General features: G+C 47.7%; 1 protein-coding gene across 1 annotated transcript in view; it reads left to right on the top strand.

Annotated features, from left to right (window-relative positions):
- Window positions 1-20,648, top strand: part of HCN4 (hyperpolarization activated cyclic nucleotide gated potassium channel 4) — a 134,236-nt gene that overhangs the window by 96,553 nt on the left and 17,035 nt on the right. Inside the window, exons 7-10 of the mRNA XM_048482072.1 lie at window positions 4,127-4,836; window positions 5,253-5,437; window positions 7,025-7,155; window positions 8,028-8,154. Coding sequence (XP_048338029.1) covers window positions 4,127-4,836; window positions 5,253-5,437; window positions 7,025-7,155; window positions 8,028-8,154 — 1,153 coding nt within the window. The remainder of the gene's footprint in view (window positions 1-4,126; window positions 4,837-5,252; window positions 5,438-7,024; window positions 7,156-8,027; window positions 8,155-20,648) is intronic.

The following is a 20,648-nucleotide window of genomic DNA, read 5'->3' as shown; positions in this document are numbered from 1 at the left end:
CACAATGCCGAGGTCCCTGGAAGGAGGGCCTTACAAGCTGACCGCAGTAACAGACTCCCAAAGTCTGTTGTCAATCGCGAGACATACTGTCGTTGAACACTATGGCTCTGTCCAGCCAGTTTTAACCAGTGATGGACTCTCGGCCATTAATTCCTTGCTAAAGCTCCTCCCTTTAAAGCAGTCTGAGCCAGTGCGGCTGCATGATTGTATTTCATCGCATAGCCAGAATACCATCAAGTTAATTTTGCCTTCGCCAATAAAAAAGTGCTTCCCTTCCATCTGTTCTGAATCTACTGCAGTGAGTGGGATCCAAAAATTTTAGTAACAGAGTTCCCATGGTGGTGGGATTCAAACAATGAAGCGATAAGCTGCTTCAATGGGAGTGCGGGCGGGGCTGGGTCACGCAGTGGGCGTGGCCAGCGGCGGGCATTCCGGGGGCGGGCATTAATAATTTCTCTTGTTACTTTAAAAAAAACTCTTACTGTAAAAAAAAAAGTTCCTTGAATTTCCAGCTGGTATTCTTTTCTCGTCCATAATTTAAACTCATTATAGCAAAGTCCTATAGTCTACTGCCAGCAGGAAACAACTTCTTTTCCTCTAATTGGCTGCCTGTCAGATGCTTGAAAATACTTTCAAATGCTTAATTTTTGTTTCTAGAAATCAAAAGAAGGATACTTTCCTTTCCTTAAACAAGGAACTTTTACCATATTGCTAAAACATGTTTTTAAAACAGCTGAGGAGAATGATCCCGTTTTCTACATCAGCTAACCAGCCACATAGGAACCAGCTGGGACTTCATGATTTTTTGGACCTAATGGAATTTCTAGCGGAAGAAAGCAGACCCTAGTAGTAGCCCCCTCTGCGTACACACACAAACAGTGGCCAACCCACTCTACAAGACTGGTGAGAGCCTGCTGGATCCCCACCTCTGATCTACTACCTGGTGTCCTTGGCTGCATTTTCCCATGCAGCTGGAGAACAATGCAATGGAGGAACTGGGGAGTGCTGGTGACCTGGAAGTGAAGCTATCTGGGGGGGGGGGGGCTGGATCATCACTGTGAGGCCATTATCAATGCCCTCCGCAATCTCTAAAGAGAGGGCTTTTAGCTGACAGGAAGCACACCAGCGTTCTGAGGAAAGCACCCGGCAACTGAGGATGCTGCAAATTTTGCACCAGGCGTCCATGCCATGGAGAGTGTCCTGACATACTGCATCTGTGCATGGTTTTGCCAGTTGCACAGTGGCAGATGGGAAGGCGCTCAATCGGGTGATTACTGCTGCCCAGAGAATTATCGACTGCCCTCTCCGATCCTTTGGAAGGAACTCTATAATTCTCATGCTTTTAAGGAAACAACAACTGAATGGAAAACTCCGGGTGTCCTTTAACCGCTGTGCTGCTTGAGAGTGTCTTCACCTACTGCATCTGTGTATGGTTCTCCCGTTGCTGCAGTGGCAGATAGGAAAGAGGCGCTCCAAGGAGGGTGATCACTACTGCACAGAGGATTATACGGCTGCCCTCCTCCCCTCCTTGGAAGAACTCTATATAATTCCCGAAGCCCACAAAAAGCCCAAAATATTCTACAAGGGACTATATCTCATCCAGCACACTCTCTTTTTGAACTGTTACCATCACGACAAGCTTGATACAGGTCTATCAAAGCCTAGGACAAAGAGGCTTAGAGGCAGCTTCTACTCTAGAGCTGTAGCTCACAGCTAAACTCCAAATAACCCCGTGTTGATGTGTTTGGGGCTGTGTAGGAACGGGTGGAGGAAGGGGAAAGTGAGGATGGGGTATGAGTCTGACATTGTGTGCATCGAGGGAAGGCTGCTATAGAGACGTTTAGGTTGTGCGTGCACAGTGACAATAAAACACTTATGCTTATGCTTACTTGAAGTTCGGAATATTCTGAAAGACCCGTCTCACCCTGCCTACTCTTTTTTTGAAATAGTACCATCTGGCAGGCGATATAGGATCATAGAAACAAGGACAACTAGGCTCAAGAGACAGCTTCTATTCTAGAGGCTATGGCTATGCCTGAACTCCGTGGTATCATGCTAGCGTGGTTGTGGCTGTGTCCGGGATAGTTGGAAGGAGGATTATGGAAGGCGGGGTGAAGGACTGCAGAAATGTGCATGCGGGGGATGTTTGTATTTCCGTTGTGCGTGCACAATTACATTAAAGTTTATCTTATCTCTATTTCTGCACTCAAAACCAGATTGTATGGAGACTAAGCATAGTCACTTGTAGCCTGCCCCAGAGTCTTGCCACGTCTCCTGGAATCACGTTGGCACCTTGTAGAATTATCCCTGCTTGGAAACAGCTTAGCCAGCTGTTCTTTATTGCTGCTTCTGCACTTGGGAATGTGGTTATACATCAGTGGTGGTGGCGAACCTATGATACGAGATTGCCAGAGGTGGCACTCAGAGCCCTCTCTGTGGGCGCTGTGTCATGTGGGGGGGAAAGCACTGTTAAACCCCACTGATTTTCATGAGGAAGAACTCAAGTCGCGATCCTTTACCTGGGAAGTAAGCTCAGTTGCTCGCTTAATGGGAGAAACGCTACAGAGTAAAACCCTCCTAGAATTCGTGATTCATCCATTGGAAGAGTTGCACGGTTGCTTCAAAGCAAAGCCACTGGCTACCACCGAAATACTCCAGAGTATACGCGTCCCTCAGAGCTAATGCCGTTTTTTCTAAACTAAAACCTCAGTATTTAAGTTAAATTTCCGTGTTGGCACTTTCGCGATAAATAGAAGTGGAGTTTTGGCTTGCAATTTGGGAACTCAGTCTCGAAAAGGTTTGCAATCACTTGGTATACATCCTCTGATTTTGGGAGACTGCTGCCAGCCAGCAGTAGTAGTTTCACGTTTGGCAGGGGCGGGGTGTGGGGGGGGAGAAGAAAGGGAGGGGGTGGGTTTCAGCTCAGCTTTGTATTTACTGCGATGCTTAATGAATATCAGTTCTGGTAATAGCCAGTTATTGCTTATCCATACATAGGATTCTCAATACTTTCAAAGTTTTATTAACCGTCGGAGTCTGCCTCATAGAAAAAGAATGTAGACACCACATTTAGTTGGGCTCCAACTGAACACAGCAACCAAAGCGATATTGTTCAGAGAGCCTTCGGCTGATTATAGAAGTTAGGCCAGAGTCGCATCTGACCTCCCTCCTGGGAAATTTTGCTGCCTGCCAGGCTTGCTGTAACACAAAACCAAAGAGAATTTTTTTTGTGTGTGGGGCAGAGTAGCAAAGTTGATAGCCAACAAAGGTTTACCAGGAGAAACCAGAGAGACACCTCCTGGGCCGATCAGCGCCCAGCCAGGCTGACTGCTTACTCGGTTGCAGCAGCATGGAAGACCTAGTGAAGATTCCCAATGGCCAAAGATTGAAAGCCAACTCCCAGCTGATTGGGGGGGAGTTCTCATTATTGACTTGCTCGGGTTATTTGATGTGCTTCTTCATGAGTCCATGGCGCCCGGAAGCGGTTCGTTTATGATAAGCCAGGGCGAAAAAAGGAAACGGTGTAACAAAGGCAATGTGAGGAAGGACTCGATGGTAGGTGATGTAGAAGACCTCGATCAAGAGATCTCGGAGCGGAATCAATCTATGTCAGTGGTAGAACCTAGCGGCACTCCGGATGTTCATGAACTTCTGAATTCCAGATGTTCATGAACTACATGCCAAATTAGCCATGATGGCGAGAGCTGATGGGAATTATGATCCATGAACATCTGGATTACCATGGGTTTGCCACCGCGGATCTATGTTGGCTATGATGGACCAAGGGTCTGATCCAGTATATAGGTAGATTCATGTATTGTTCTCAGTATAAAAAAATGATACTTAGAGGCATTCCTGATCCGTGGCGTACTGCCCAGGGAGACGTGTTGGGTCAAAATGTCCCCGGGCTGCCGACCGAATCCCGCGATAGAGGGTGTAAAATCACCCCTCCACACCCCTCTTCCTTCCCTCAAGGTCCATGCACTGACTACAAAAAAACTTTGGTCATGGTGGGGGAGGGTGACCGCTTATACTGAGGTGGGGCACTCAGCTTTTACCCCAGGCGACATTTTCCCTAGATACGCCCGTTCCTGATTAGTAACCCTGCTCGTTTGTTCTTCCTCAGGCAAGAAGAACTCCATCCCTGCTCCATAAAGTCCAGCATGACCTCAACTCCGGAGTCTTCAGCTACCAGGAGAGCGAGATCATCCAGCCGTCGTGCAGCCACGACCAGAGATGGCCCACTTAATGCTGCGTCCAAGCTGCACGCCGCCGCTGCGCGCCCGCCGCCGCCTCTTCACCCGCGCCTGTGTTTGGACACCCCTCATGTCAAGCTGGCCAGCTGCAAGCCGCCCGCCGCCACCACCTCGGTAGCAATAGCCCTCACTCACCACCCTCGCCTTCCAGAGCGCCATCTTCCAGTCCTCCAGTGTCTGTCGCCCGGTTCTTTGGGGCAGCAATCAAACTGGAACTCCCTGGGCAGCACAGAGAGGGCTCCATTCCTTATCCCAAGTGTCCTCCAGGCGGGACCCGTCCGTAAGTGGGCTCCCCTTCCAGCCGCGCCGTCCCAGCAGCACACACCTGGGGCGGACCCCCTCTCCTCATCCTCGCCAGGTCCAGCAGCTGGCGGGGTTCCGCGGCCTCGGCTGGAGTTGGAGGCCGGATCCCATCCGGACTTCGGCCGGCTCCCCTTCTCCTGCGGCTCAAGCCACTGCGCCTCAGGCGGCCCATCGTCTGCAGGGCTGAACCTGCAGGAAACAAGGGGGGCCTTCCAGGACCTCGGAAGGAACTGCTCAACAGCAGGCTTCTGGGAGCCCGACAGCAATCTGCCAACAGGTGAAGCTTCGGCCCCTTCCAGAAGGCCCCCGAGGAGCTCTCCATCCCGCGCCTTAAGCCCGTACCCTCAGATTCCACCCAGCAGCCCCCTCGGCCCACTTGCAGCCAGCTTGCAGGAGTCTCCCCAATGAGAACCCAGACCCAACAGCTCTCAGGAACTTCTGGAGCACGGGAAGGGATAGACCCCTTCCCGTTGCCTCCCTCGTCCGGTTCTCCATCCTCCTAAGCTTAAGCCAGCTGGCACCTGCAGGCGACTGGAGGCTCCCCTTCAGGTTTTGTAATCCCAGCCCGCCAAGTGCATTAGGACCTCCCACGCTGCCATGCCGCGGCTCAGATGCACCACGAAAGGTCGCCTTTGCCTCTCTGTCTCCCTTGAAACAGCCTGGTGGTGCCCCTCCTTTCCCCCCGCTTTTCAGGCCTTAGTCCTCCCAGTCCAAAGCCCCCCCAGCCAGGACTTTTTTCAAGTGACCCTTCCAGGGGCGCTGGGCTCTCCGCCGGATCTCTGCTGCTGCCTCCAGACCCCCAGCCCGCCTCCGCCCAGTCCCTTCCAGCCCAGGGGTACCCCGCCGCTTCCGCCCGGACGATTGACCCAGGACCTCAAGTTGATTTCCTGCTTCCCAGCCATCTTTGCCCCAAGAAGCTGGCTCAGACTTCAAGCCATGGCTCTCCCCATTCCTCCAGAGAGTCCGTTTCTAGCTTCTCATCCTTCTCAGGAGGAGGGGCCAGAGACCTCTCGGGAAGCCATATAACTTTGTGCCAGGGAGAATGGCTCTGCGGCGCCACATGTCCTCAGGTTCTCTGCCGCGCCCACCTGCACTGGAGGCCAGTCCGACCATTTCCGCACCTCTGACTGCCGCGGGAGGGAGGAAAGGCTCTATAGGAGCTTGCCGGGGACCGAGAACAGGATCGATCAGAAACTACCCTCCAATTTGTGAGAAGTCTCCCTCCCATGCCCCCGCCCCCCCCCCCCCCCCGAGGAGCTGTTTATTTCATTGTGCTTTTCGGATCCCCTCGGTAGACTTTTGCACACGAGTCCCATTTCCCTGCCTTTCTTTTCCTTGAGTTCTAACTATAGCGAGAGGGTTTTGTTTTCAAGAGAAACAAACAAAAAAACACAACAAAAAAAAGAAGATAAACAGGTATTCTTAGAGCTATAGATTTTCAGTCACTTTCTTTTATAGAATATTTTGCTACATAAGAACCAAAAGATTGAAGGGGGAAAATGTGTGGTAAAGTGGAAACAGGATGTACACCTAGCGACCAGTTCACGGAGGTACCAAAATTGGCTAGTTGTGATTACCCCAGGATTTATCACAGTCAGCAATAAGGTCCCTGTTTTAATTTGGGGAGGAAAGTTTTACAATTTGATATTCCACACACTCCTTTTGTGATTAGGTGGACAGGGCCAGAAGTGGGAACTTGAAGATGAAATTTTACATTAGAAAGGTTTTCTGTCCATCGAAAGGCACGAAATTAGAATTTAGTAATTACCTAACTGGTGAAATGTAGAAAAATGCAGGCCGAAAACATCCATATCCCCCAGGGAATCCGTGTCCCCAGAGTTGAAATGCAAATCCTATTGGAGCCAAACTATCACATAAAATCTTACTGGAGGCGCACATCCACATAAAGTTTGAAGTCCATACAAAAGGTCTGCAACCTGTGGCTCTCCAGATGTTCATGGACTACAAATCCCATCTGAACACAGTATCGTCCAGATATTCATGGACTACAAATCCCAAAGCCAATTAGCCCATGCTTGGCAAGGAGCTGACAGGATTTGCTTAGTCCATGAACATCTGGAGGAAACGCAGGAATTGTGAGACCCCTGGTTTAGATAATCAAAACCACCTCCTGATCTGAATTCTATAAAGAGCTCCTCTAAAAGATTTGGAAAACCAGCCTTCTGGAACCACGGAAGGCGTTGGGAATTCAAAGAGCTGCGGAAGTCATGATACGATTTTGTGTCAGCAGTAATGTCACGTTAGAAAAGAGAGGCTGATGTTATTCATACATTTTGTTTGATTTTACTTAGGCCCAAGTTTTAGACTCTCCCTGGACAACCAAAAGTATGTTCCTATGCAGTCAGTAGCATGTTTGCTCAGAAGTAAGCCCTACTGTGTGCAGTGGGACTTACTCCCAAATAGAGGTGCGCATGGATAAAACCTTAAGTATTCTTTTTTTCTAGAGAGAAGTGCGCGGTTGGCCCAGGGTTCCTTTTTATCCGAACGGCGTTTGCTTAGTGAAGGGAGGAACCCTTGTAGCAAAGTGCATAAAAGCAGTGGAGACGGCTTACCTGTATCCGTTAGACAAGGGACAGTAAAACTGTACAAAGGGCTCCCACGTTTCATTCCTCCATTCGTAATTACAGTATTACCCACTTTACCGGACAAGCTACGTGGCCTGTGGGATTAAGTGAAGCTTGTAAATTAGGCTTTGAATCTACTCTATCCTTATGTCTCAGTTGTGGTGAGGGGCTAGGGAACCAGTTGTGGTGAGGGGCTAGGGAACTCCAGTTGTGGTGAGGGCTAGGGAACCAATCGAAAGAGTGGATTTGGCTCCATACTGGTACATGGCAAAGAGAGAGGGAAGACACACGCCTGCCGCCCCCGCCCCCCAGGGAGATTTGTAAGGCCTCCTCTCACCAATTTTTGAATATATATATATTCTTAGCAGTTGCACCAACGCTGCCGTACGTGCATTTCAGCCCAGTTTTGTAAGGGAATTAGAATCCGGACTTTACTGTATATGACTGTATGAGCAATAAACTCCTGAGGTTCCACAGCAAAGATGCGGGAAGGGGGCCTGGACATTCCTGTGGCTAGATTTGGCACTTCCCTCATCAGCAAAGGTCCAGAGGCTGACCCGGAGATATTTCTTGAGTGTTGGGCCGCCAACCAGCCAGGTGGAGTGCGACATATGCTGCAAGCTCTTAGCTCTCCCTCGTTCACATCTGTTTTCCCCTTCCTCCCAAGATACTTCTCTTTGTCTCACAGGTCATGCAAAACACAACAAGAATGCTTCCATCTCAGGGCTTTTCCTATCATCCTCTTGTATTCCTGCTATTCTAAAGGCGGGGTGGTTTTTTCCTGCTCGAGGGAAAAGGGGTGGGGAGAAGAAAGAAAAATGGAGTGCTGCCAGATCGCATAGGAATAGTCAAACCTTCCCACTTCTTCTGGGCTTTCCCACAGTACCGGCAGCAGCTGGATTTTATGCAAATGGTTTACCAAAACTCTTGACATGTACCTATTCTCTCCAAATGTTGCCCCACGAGTACCCGGCCGTTCCTGCCTGGAAATGCTGGTTTTGGAGACTGAGGTATGTTTAGAGCTTTGGTCTTCCGTCAAGGTTCAAGGGTACTCTGGGGAAAATAAACCTTTTTTTCTACTAGCGTAATAATACTGCAGCGATATAGATTTGTGTATACAGATGTAATGTATTCCTCTAACATACACACATCCATATACTACAACCTGTGCTTGATACATATATATAATATATAAATATATTCTAGTTTTGAGGTATACACCGATGCAGACCTTCCTGAAGGGAGTCCGCGAAGCCGAATATTAGCTTAGCGCCCCAACCCAGTGGGAAACCAACAAAATAAAAGGTCAGAAGGAATGAGAGCCAAGCGTAGTGTAGTGGATTAGAGCAGGTCTTGCGCTCTAATCTGGAGGAACCCGGGTTTGATTCCCAGCTCCTGCTACCTGAGCTGTAAGGAGGCTTATCTGGTCCACCAGATTGGCTTGTGCACTCCAACACATATCAGCCTGGTTGACCTTGGGCTGAATCACAGTTCTTCGGAACTCCCTCAGCCCCACCCACCTCCACAGGGTGATTGTTGTGGGGGAGGGGAGAGGAAGGGACAACAAAGCCCCTTCTGCGTCTCCCTATAGGAGAGAAAGGGGGGATATAAATCCAAACTCCTCCTCCTCCTCCTCTTCTTCTTATGTACTGTTGCTTTCCGTGGCCTACAATCGCCGCTAAATTCAGAGGCAGATTTAAGTAAAAGTATCCAGCCCAAATGCAGAAACATGTAGAGGACTGTTGCACCCCATGCCCCATCTCAAAGTCCAGAGGGGGCCACAGAAAACAATCCGTGAATGAGGAAAAGAAACAGCCAGTCTTCAAGAATGTAAACAGGAGTTCTTAAGATCCCTGCCCCGCCCCATAGTTAAATGGCCAGACAGAACCAAAGAAGCCTCCCGGAGAGTCACAGCCAGATGAGCATTAGCGGCTTGTGCGAGTCCTTGGATTTATAGAATGCTTCGGGGGGCTCGTCACGGGTCCAAGGCTGCGTCAGTACCTCAACTCCCCGTCTCTCTCATGCTTTTTTTCCTTTCAAACTGCCATTTCAGAACAAGAGTGGAGACACTGTACTGTACTTGGCTTCTATAACGTGAGGTAGTACTGGGGGTGGGAATTGGGGTGGTTAAGCGTTCTGAATTTTGCTACAAGTCATACTATGAATCTCTAACCACAGGCCCCAGTAGCATTAAGTCCTGGGGGTTGTTTCTTTCTTTAATGAGGGAGGTGGGAATTAAGGTAGGGTTTGAAATAATAAAAAATAACATATAATAAAACAAAACCTTAGTAAATATGCCATCTTCTGTTTTTGTATCTGCTGCTTTCATGACCGCTGTTGAATCAGAGTAGGACAAAGTTAAAAGATGGGTTGAGAATTAATCAATAGATATCACTGCACAAAGTACAGTTATTTACGCCTTGCACATGCCGACTGAGAAACTGCAGCGATTGGCTGCTCCTTGGGGGCCATTATAGCACAGCCGTGGGGAAGAGACCCTCTAGTTGAATCTTAGCTCTGACGCATGAACTCATGAATGGCCCTCTCTCTTAGCTTCAGTCACTCTTATCGGAACCCGAGGAGAGGTAATAGCACCAGTCAAGCTTACAGAAAAGTTGCAAGAGCACATTGATATTTCTGTGAAGCACTTTCTACACCAAAACAAACCCTCCAAACTCTGCTGGAAATGCCAGAGGCGTTATTGTGGGATCTAGTTTAGGATGGGAGATCTAGAAAATCACAAACAGAAGATTCCAGCACATGGGCACAGTGAGTAGGATCAAAAGGAGGAGAATTTAATAACAGGTTCCGTGATTGAGTAGGATTCAAACAGTGGCTTGGCCGCCGCTTGCTGCTGCACCTCCAGTCCCTATTGGGCAGGGGAGGTTGCTTTAGTAACCCCTTCTTGGCACTTAGTAACCACTTAGTAACCACTTCTAGAGAAGTGGTGAGAACTGGTTGGATCCCGCCTCTGCACGGGCAGGCTCAATGGTTTTTCATTTCACGCACAGTGTTTTTGACCACTTTGGTTTCAATATTTGAGAATTTCAAGAAATTGCATATAGTAACCCTCACTAATTGGAAATGGTGGAAGTTGACCTATAGTAACCACAGTGACTTCAGACAACTCTCATTAATTGGAAATAATGAAAATTGCCCTATGGCAACCCCAATGAGCTCAGGTAACCCTTCGCTAATTGGTTGGTAATATTGGCCTATAGGACTTTTCGCCAATTGGAAATTGTGAAAGTTGACATATAGTAAATATGTATAGTTACCCCTGTGATAATTGAAAATTTGGAAAATTCAAACAGCCTCAAATAACCACTCACTAATTGGAAATTGTGAAAATCAACCCCAATGACCTTAAGTAACTCCTTGCTAATTGGAAATTGTGAAAATTGACATATAGACACCCCAGTGACCCAAAGCTACCCTTGTCTGAATTAGAAATTTGGAAAGTTGACCTATAGTAACCCCAATGACCTCAGGTAACCCCTTTTTAACTGAGAATTGTGAAAAATGACCTATAGACACCCAGATGACCTATAGCAGTGGTGGCGAACCTTTGGCACTCCAGATGTTGTGGACTACAATTGGCCATGCTGGCAGGGCTGATGGGAATTGTAGTCCATAACATCTGGAGCGCCAAAGGTTCACCACCACGGACCTATAGCTACCTATTCTAATTAGAAATATGGAAAGTTGACCTACAGTAACCTCAATGACCTCAGGTAACCATTCACTAATTGGAAATGGTCAAAACTGACCTACAGTAACTCCAAAGACCTATGGTTACCCCTGTGCTAACTGAAAATTTGACAAGTTGGCCTATAGTAACCTCATTAACCTCAGGTAACCATTAACTAATTGGAAATTGTGAAAATAGACCAACAGTAACTCTAATGACTTCAAGTAATCATTCACTAATTAGAAATTATGAAAATCCACCTATAGTAACCTCAATGACCTCAGGTAACTGCTTATTAATTGGGAATTGTGATAATAGACCTATAGGCACCCCGATGGTCTATAGCTACCCCTGCCCTAATTAGAAATTTGGAAAGTTGACCTATAGAGACCCCAATGATCCCAAGTAACTTACCACTAATTCAAAATTGTGAAAGTTGACCTATAGCAATCTTAATGACTTGAAATAACCCCTCTGTTAATTGGGAATGATGAGAAATGATGTGTAGTAACTCCAATTATCTATAGTAACCCTGCCATGAATTGAAATTTGTGACAGTTGACCCATGACCTCGAGTAACCGATTAGTGCAGTGGTTAGGAGCGGTGGACTCTTAACCTGGAGAATTGAGTTTGATTCCCCACTCCTCCACACACGTGGCCGCCTCTTGTGTGGCAAACTGGGGTTTGTTTCCCTGCTCTTCCACAAGATGCCTGCTGGGCGGCCAACCAGCGTGTTGTCGAACAGGGGAAAGCAGGTTCGCCTAACCCTCACCAAGCATGTTGGAAATCGCAGTTCCAAACCAGAGGAGATAAAATGCAGTAGGATAAAATACAGCTGGGAGGACTGCACAGCGGTTCCCGTGGAAGCTCCAAAAACACAAACAAACCTGCATGTTATTTATTTATTTATTTATTAAAGATGGCCACTGCAGTCGGGAGAGGGTAACGTGGTGCCCTAATTTGGGAAGAACTGCCTGGCTTCCCCAAAATAAACGAGTGAATGGGTGCTAATGCTGGAGGAGAGTGCAGCATGGAAGCCGCCACTCCGTCTCTCCTCCAACCTGCAGCTGCGGCGGTTTCAGGAGATTCCCATAGTGCAGCAGCATCTTTGCAAAGCTCCAGGATCTCCATGGAAACGACAGGCAGGAGGCCTGTGTAGCAGGAGCAATAACGGCCAGACCACGGCGGTGCTCTGGGAAATCCCACAGTGCGGGAGAGCGGCTCTCCTCTTCCAACACTCCTATGTTCACTTAAGCTCAAGGAAGAAGAAAGGACTGGGTGCAAATATGCTGGCTGATCTGCAGCTGTTCTTTCCTCTGTAGGAAACCTTGCCGGTACCACAATAACGTAAGAACAAGCCAGCTGGATCAGACCAGAGTTCATCTAGTCCAGCTCTCTGCTACTCGCAGTGGCCCACCAGGTGCCTTTGGGAGCTCACCTGCAGGAGGTGAAAGCAATGGCCTTCTGCAGCTGTTGCTCCCGAGCACCTGGACTGTTAAGGCATTTGCAATCTCAGATCAAAGAGGATCAAGATTGGGAGCCATAAATCGACTTCTCCTCCATAAATCTGTCCAAGCCCCTTTTAAAGCTATCCAGGTTAGTGGCCATCACCACCTCTTGTGGCAGCATATTCCAAACACCAATCACATGTTGCATGAAGAAGTATTTCCTTTTATTAGTCCTAATTCTTCCCCCACAGCATTTTCAATGGATGCCCCCTGGTTCTAGTATTGTGAGGAAGAGAGAAAAATGTCTCTCTGTCAACATTTTCTACCCCATGCATAATTTTATAGACTTCAATCATAGCCCCCCTCTCCAAACTAAAGAGTCCCAAATGCTGCAGCCTCTCCTCATAAGGAAGGTGCTCCAGTCCCTCAATCATCCTCGTAAAATATTTGATATGATCCTTCCTACCATGCCAAAGGCTCTTGTCCTTCCCTACTCCACGGTGCTCCGATACGGGAGTAAGGGGCTGGGAACAGAGATGCTTCCCCACCAGCGCTTACAAGCCCTTGCGTAAAATGGGTCACCCTGCAGCATTTTTCTACCAAGGTGGGAAAGGAGTCAGCTACTAGTTCGTACAAATTTCGATAGGGCACAGGTGTCAAACTCGCGGCCCTCCAGATGTTATGGACTACAGTCCCCATCATCCCCTGCCAGCAGGATCCTGGCAGAGGATGATGGGAACTGTAGTCCATGACATCTGGAGGGCTGCGAGTTTGACCCCTATGTTACAGTCTCCAAAACGCTCGCATTTGGTTCTTCTGCTGCCCAGACATAATGACTTTGGCTGAAGATAAATCCCAGAGACAGGAGGTCGTGGCATTAGTCCGCCAAGAGAATCTAGCACAGGGGTGGGCAACTATGGTCCTCCAGATGTTTGTGGACTACAATTCCCATCAGCCCCTGCCAAAATAGCCACTTGGCCATGCTGGCAGGGGCTGATGGGAATTGTAGTCCACAAACATCTGGAGGGCCATAGTTGCCCACCCCTGATCTAGCAGCACCTTAAAGACCGCTGACTTTATTGCGGTGGAAACTACCAAGGGGCTGAGCTCACTGAATGCAGGTTTGTGCCATAGTGCCTTTGCAAGTTTTTAAAATTGAGGATGGAGTTACTAACTTCCGGGCCAGTTTCCCACTAAAGCCACGAGAGGGAGCTGCTTTCCTAACCAAGGGCTGAGTAAGAAGGTAGCTGCTGGTTCTGAGAACCAAGATGCTTCTTGGAGTGCTTCTGGGCTTCCACTGCGCGCAAGGAGTCTCCACAGCGTGGCCTTGAGCAGTCTGGTGTGAAATCCTGCCCACACTCCCACGCCTCTGCCCTCCGCCAGACACTTTTGGATATTAAAGACCATTATCCTAAATAACAACCGAGATCCCCCCTGCCTTCTCCCACTACAACGAAAACGAAGACTTAAAATGCTAGTTGCCTTGACAACGCAGCGGTGGATGATAACTGAGACCTCATTTCTGGCTTAATGGTTGGTAGACAAGGGCTAATTATGTACCAGCCTGACAGCAAAATTAGCAGGTGAAAGGGGAGGGGGGGATTCCTCGTCCAGCTTCCAGCTTCACCGAGATCGGCGTGGTCCTGTTATCCGTCTGTTCTGTCTGCATTTGGACAACATATCAGAGCAAATTGACGACGGCACTGGGGCAGAGGTGAGGGCACCAGGAAGAAATCACACTGGGGAAAGGACCGTGGTCCACGTGGAAACCTACAGATGCGTTCTGCTAGCAGTTGGCACTTTCCCTCCAGCCTGGGGAAAACCTCCAAGATAGCAAAACAGGTTGAAGGAATCACAGGTATTGTGAGCATGGGGTGGAGGGCCAGGAGGCCCGGGCACAGTTCCTGCAGGTCGTGTTGGGCCGCCCTCCCCCCCCTAGGAGTGAGGAGTCAGAGTAGCCCTGTGCTGCCTGCCCCCTCCTCCTGCTCCACAACCCAGAAGAAGATGAAGAAGAGTTTGGATTTATATCCCCCCTTTCTCTCCTGCAGGAGACTCAAAGGGGCTGACAATCTCCTTGCCCTTCCCCCCTCACAACAAACACCCTGTGAGGTAGGTGGGGCTGAGAGAGCTCCGAGAAGCTGTGACTAGCCCAAGGTCACCCAGCTGTCGTGTGTGGGAGTGCACAGGCTAATCTGAATTCCCCAGATAAGCCTCCACAGCTCAGGCAGCAGAGCTGGGAATCAAACCCGGTTCCTCCAGATTAGATACACGAGCTCTTAACCTCCTACGCCACTGCTGCTCCTCAATATCCTGACCCAACTCTACCATGCTCACTGAGGAAGCACCGTAGAGGCCGGGCTGAAGAAGAAGAAGAGTTTGGATTCATATCCCCCCTTTCTCTCCTGTAGGAGACTGAGGTGGCAGTCACGGCGCGGGAATCCTCTCACCCAGACCCCGTCGCCCCCCTGAGGAGACCGTGCTGGGGCAACGGAGTCGGAGGAGATTCAATTAAAAGCATACTTGGAGGGGTTTTTTTTAAATCCCTCCCCCCCCCAAAAAAACAAATAGCACGGTCTGTGAACTCACAATCAACTGACCTACCTTCAGCTCCTCTATTGGCAGGATCCGATCTTGGGCTGTGGTGAAGGGTAGTCAGGGGTCAGGAGGTCCGCCAGGCTTGGAAGCAACGTGAGAGGCGGAGGATGCATAAAGCTGTACTTGGATATAGAATAAGATTCCACCCCTCACTTCATGGGCCTGTCTGGATTGTGACGAACACTTCGAGCCACTCCTGGTAAACAGGGGGACGATGCAGCCCGTCCCCTGCAATCCACAGCCTGATCTGGGTAGCCCAGATTCTCGTCAGGTTTTGGAAGCTAAGCCGGGTCAACCCTAACTCGATGGGAGACCAGCAAGGAAGTCCAGGGTCACCATGAAGAGACAATGAACATCTGTTGCCTTGACAACCCGACGAGGCTGGCACAAGTTGGCTGCAACTTCACAGAACTTTCCACCGCCCGCTACAATGCATGGGACTCCTTACGAAAGGCCACTCAAATAGACCTTCCAAGGAAAAGGCAAACTCAAAGAGATTATCTGACTAGGGAAAGCGTGCTACAGGGATACATTACAGCAGTGGTGGCGAACCTTTGGCACTCCAGATGTTATGGACTACAATTCCTATCAGCCCCTTCCAGCATGGCCAATTGGGGCTGATGGGAATTGTAGTTCATAACATCTGGAGTGCCAAAGGTTCGCCACCACGGCATTACAGCACAGGTGTCAAACTCACGGCCCTCCAGATGTTATGGACTACAGTTCCCATCATCCCCTGCCAGCATCATGCTGTTTGACACCTGTACATTACAGCATAGTTATCCTTCTCTCCAAGTGGCTCCCAATCTTGATCCTCCTTGATCTCAGATTGCAAATGCCTTAGCAGACCAGGTGCTCAGGAGCAGCGGCAGCAGCAGAAGTCCATTGCTTTCACATCCTGCACGTGAGCTCCCAAAGGCACCTGGTGGGCCACTGCGAGTAGCAGAGAGCTGGACTAGATGGACTCTGGTCTGATCCAGCAGGCTAATTCTTATGTTCTTATGTTCTTAAGCCGGACAAACCGGCGTTAGGAAACGTTCTCTGGTTCTAAGGGGCATAAGTACATGGCATAGTGAGAAATGGATCCCCACTGAAGTAGGAAGGTAGATTTCTCGTTCTAAGAACAGATTACTTCACGTAATTGCTTTTAAAAAACACTTGTCTTTCCACTCCAAGCAGAAGGGTTTGGGACACTCACAACCATGTTGGTGCCTGAAGATCAGATTGGCCTTCAGGGCTTTAGCAGAGAAATCTGTTTATCGCCTCTTGTTTAAATCTGAGGCCAGACAGACTTTTGGAACGGGATGTAATCCCAAGGGCACAGTTCAGAGAAGCACCCCCATTACTTGCTGGACTTGGGGACTGAGTTCTGTTCTGGGGACCCGAATGGGCGGAGGCAGATAAACCGAGCAAAATACAGCCTTACAGATACTGGCGTCTGGTGATCCAGAACGAACACTTGTGTGCACATCGTCTCATGAAGCGCTATTCTCAGTAGATCAGCCTGCAAGAAAGGGAACATTGCTCAGCCCAGCTGACTGGCAGCAACTAAGCTAGAGATAGTGGGGTGTTCTATAGGATCGTGGCACAGGGGTCCGAGCAAAAGAAGAGGGGGGTTTCAGCATCCCCCCGTGCTTCTCCTGTACATCACGTTATGAGTTTCTTTTGAGGATTTTCTTTTGGTTGATTTAACAAAGTCAGCAAAACAAGTGCTGCTATGGGAAATCACTTACCTTGGTAGCTTTTCATTTATGGACCAGAAATCCAGCAATCCTGCTTATTTTTAAAAAAATTAGTAAAGGTTCTTTACACACAAGGTGAGCACATTTGCTTTTGGATCCTTCCAGCTTTTCCCTCTGGTGGCTTAGGGAAGATTGGCCCTTTTAAATTATCAAACAGGCCTAGAACTGGGGATTCAAGTAAGATGAAAGCCAGGAAGGGAATTGGCCGCAATCGAGCAGAGAACCTGGTAGGATCCAATTTTTTGTTTCTTGGGGGCAGCGCAGAACAGGGGGCATGTCACGGTACACAGTTGCGAGAGTCTCGTTTGTTAAAATACGAGGGGCAGAGTCTTAAAAGGAAAACTCTACAGACCAAAGGAGAATTTGATTAGATTAAAAAAAGTGTATTGGATGTCCAATACCAAATAATAAACATGAACAGTATTAAAAATTTATAACGTATACAGCAAATACTACAGGAAAAAAAATGTACAGAAAGGTAGAGGGTCTACAGCAGTCCTCCCGAGTTCTCCTACATCAAAACTGTAAAACAATATACAAAGGGTTTGTGTTTTTCCTCCTTGCATTTCCAAAATTCCTCGGGAGGAAGCTGCCGGTTAGCAGCTCGGGTTATGACACCTTCACAAGAGATAACAATAATGTCCCAAATTCTAAAATCACAAAGATATGTAAAAAACAGTGTTAACATGTGAAAAGTGCAATACGTATTATACAATGACTCGAATAAACATTTCCTTTTTGATTCACCTTTAAAAAACAAAACAAACCCAACTTTTGAACAAGTTGTTTTCGTATTTAAAAAATATCCCCCACACCCTCCCCAGATTCCTGGCAATTATTGACATTCATGGTGTTCTATGCAAGGGAAAGCATTATATTCAATAAAACCCACCAGTCGGGAATACCGCGTAACACACGATGGTATTTCTTTGGGTATAGATAAAAAAATAGAAATGCATATTATCTTAGAAGTGGGAGAGTTTGTGCTCCGCTTAATCCAGCAGACACAAGCAAGGGCCCCACAGATAAAAGTTTCTTTTTATTATCCGCCGCAACAAAAGCATTGTTATGTACAATGTAAAAGGGGATCGTGGTGGAACGTTTCTCATCAAAATAAGATTTTGCAAAAAAGAAGAACCCGCTCCCACTAGGCCAGGGCTCTGGATTGGCTCTAATCGCCCCCATCCCAGAGAACTACACCGGTAACTTCCATTTTGAAACGCAGGTTGCTTTTTTCAACCTGCTCACCTCTATTAGGGAAGTTACTTTGTGATCGAGGGGAAAGTTAAGAGGGGGTGATTTCTCCTCTCCTTTCTCGTGATAAAAGTCTGCTAAAACTACACAATGCATAAACAGATATCTGATAACCGGATCCAGGTAAACATCTAAACTTCTGTTTCACCCCCTGAATTGAGGTCCTGTTTTCCAGACATGCTGTGGGATGGTCATATGATGAACATCTCAACCAATTTTCTCTACCACAAAGAAGAAGAGAAGAGTTTGGATTTATATCCCCCCTTTCTCTCCTGCAGGAGACTCAAAGGGGCTGACACTCTCCTTCCCCTTCCCCCCTCACAACAAACACCCTGTGAGGTGGGTGGGGCTGAGAGAGCTCCGAAGAACTGTGACTAGCCCGCGGTCACCCAGCTGGACATGTGTGGAAAGGGCACAGGCTATTTTGAATTCCCCAGGTAAGTTTCCACAGCTCAGGCGGAAACGGGGAATCAAACCCGGTTCCTCCAGATTAGAATGTAACTGCGTTTAAACACTAATGCCACCGCTGCTTCCAAAGCTTGCTTGAATGAAGGCAACTATATTCCATACTGTGCTTTATGAGCTTCCACCAGGGGTTTCAGGATGTGGCTATAACTGTTATCAGAATAACCTACACAGACCAGTTTTTAATGCTCTTTGGACCGTTAATATAACTCTTGATTTTTTTTTTATTTAAAAAAAAAGGTTGTTCGTTGATCCCGCTAAACAGCAACAGTTATGTAACATGTTGCCAATTATTAATGGGGATGAAAGAATTTGCTTTTCTCTTCTCTACAAATGCAAACCAGTACCGTCAATCTTGTAAGGCATGATATATCATTGGCTAAAATTAATATTTCTTTACAAATAGAAAAAAAAACTTGCGTGTTCTGTTTTTCCTTCTCTGCACTAAGGGGTTTTTGAGTTTGCTATTAACGTGAATTATGTTAACGTGAGAGTTTTTTTTAAAAAATCCAAGGCTCCGCAAACGATGGGCTGTTTTGACCCACAACTACCAGTAACTCAACCCTGGGATTACTAAAAGTGGCTTCGACAATAAATTCTGTCACACAAAAAACATACAATACACCACTACCCAACGTTGTTCCCTCCCCGTTTCAGCCCTTTTACGCAACTCAGGGAAAGGGGTTTTTACAATCAGCCTCTCATGATATTTTCACCCCAGAAGATGGGGATGTTGGACATATTGGGGCATTAAAACTGGGCAGCAAATGAGCAGATAGCCCAGACCAAATAGCGAATATTAACTAGCTGATCGGGAATATTCTTTCAGCTTCTTTCTGACTGGCTTGAGCCGCGACCCTGAGCAGGGTAGTGTTTGTTTCTTAACGAATCCTTGAAGCCATCCAAGACATTTTCCCCCCACCATGGTTTCGAACACCGTTGCTTCCTGAAGACTTCATTTAACCAGCCTGGTGCAGTGAAATGGGATTCACTTTACCCTACAGGATGTTCTCTATATTGAATATTACCGGGCTTGAGCAGAACAGGACAACGGTGGTTTTGTGCTTTGGCACGCAAGCACAGCCACAAAGAGAGGCGTCCCCTGCGTGATCTTCAACCGACCTTTGCACGTTGAAAGATATGGAATAAAACCCCAGACGCTAGTGTAAATCTTAAGAGGCACCAGGTGTTCGAAACGGAACGCGGAAACAAACAAAGGCCCGCCGCTAAAAGCAGACCGGTAGTATCTGAACTTTGAAAGTTCCTGCGCCATATGAGAAGAGGAAAGCTCTCGGTGAAGGTGTAGCTGAGCTACCAGAGGTGCTGAGTTGCAAAAGCCTCCTGTTGGAAAAAAGATGCTCGCATCAAGTTTTGATCCACGGTAATAATGTACTGGCTCGTGCTATTTTCCCCACCCGACAAGAAAAAATGACAGCGTTTCATTTCAACATGCTTACAAGCGTTAGGAACCGGAGGACCCCCCAAATAAATTATGTGACAATTCTGATGATTTGGGGAATATACCGCCTGTACTCGGCAATCGAGGGAAATTCCCTTTCGCTCTGCCTTGGGATTACTTGGTTCCGCACTCGCCATAGGGAGACAGATCAGCTCTGCCGTCGACGCCAATGAAACTTTCTACCACCTCTGGCGGCGTCTCGCTCCGCTTCCCACCCACACAGCCATACTGGAAACTGCACCCCCCCCCCCCCCAAAAAAAAAGGGAACGCCGCCCATCAGTGTTGCTAACACTGCAATCCAAACAGATAGTTGACTTAACAGTGATGAGAGTGGTCTGGTCAAGCTTTTTAATATTTCTTATAATATAAAAATAAAAAAAAGCTTACAAATAGCTATGCAACTTCCCCCCTCCCTACCAATCTGTCTTGGATTAACGGTTGGTGTGATGTAATGATGCAACACGCCAAAATTAAAAAAAAAAAGAAAGACCAAAAAATAAAACCCCTTAACACCCCACACTGGCAACGAAGTTCCTGTACAATAACAGAACAAGTAATCGAACATCCGGCCAAGGCTGTGGGAAACAATCATCAACTCTCCTTTTTTTTCTCCAACCGTCTTCAGGTTACACTTTTTTTTCCGTTTTTTTAATTAAAAAAGATACAATAAAATAAAACACACATAAAATAAAAATTGTACATAAATGTTTTGAGTGTCCAAACACCGAAGTTGGAAAAAAAAAAACCCCTGCAGGGAAGGTCACAGCACCGAGACGTGAACCCCGCTCGAATCCAACGCGGAAGTCCCGCTTCTTGGCCTGGATGCGGTCGGGTCGCAGCAGGAAGTG

Source organism: Sphaerodactylus townsendi, linkage group LG17, assembly GCF_021028975.2.
Source record: "Sphaerodactylus townsendi isolate TG3544 linkage group LG17, MPM_Stown_v2.3, whole genome shotgun sequence".
Classification (NCBI taxonomy): domain Eukaryota; kingdom Metazoa; phylum Chordata; class Lepidosauria; order Squamata; family Sphaerodactylidae; genus Sphaerodactylus; species Sphaerodactylus townsendi.
Note: the sequence above shows the minus strand (reverse complement) of the source record. Positions and strands in the feature narration are given on the sequence as shown.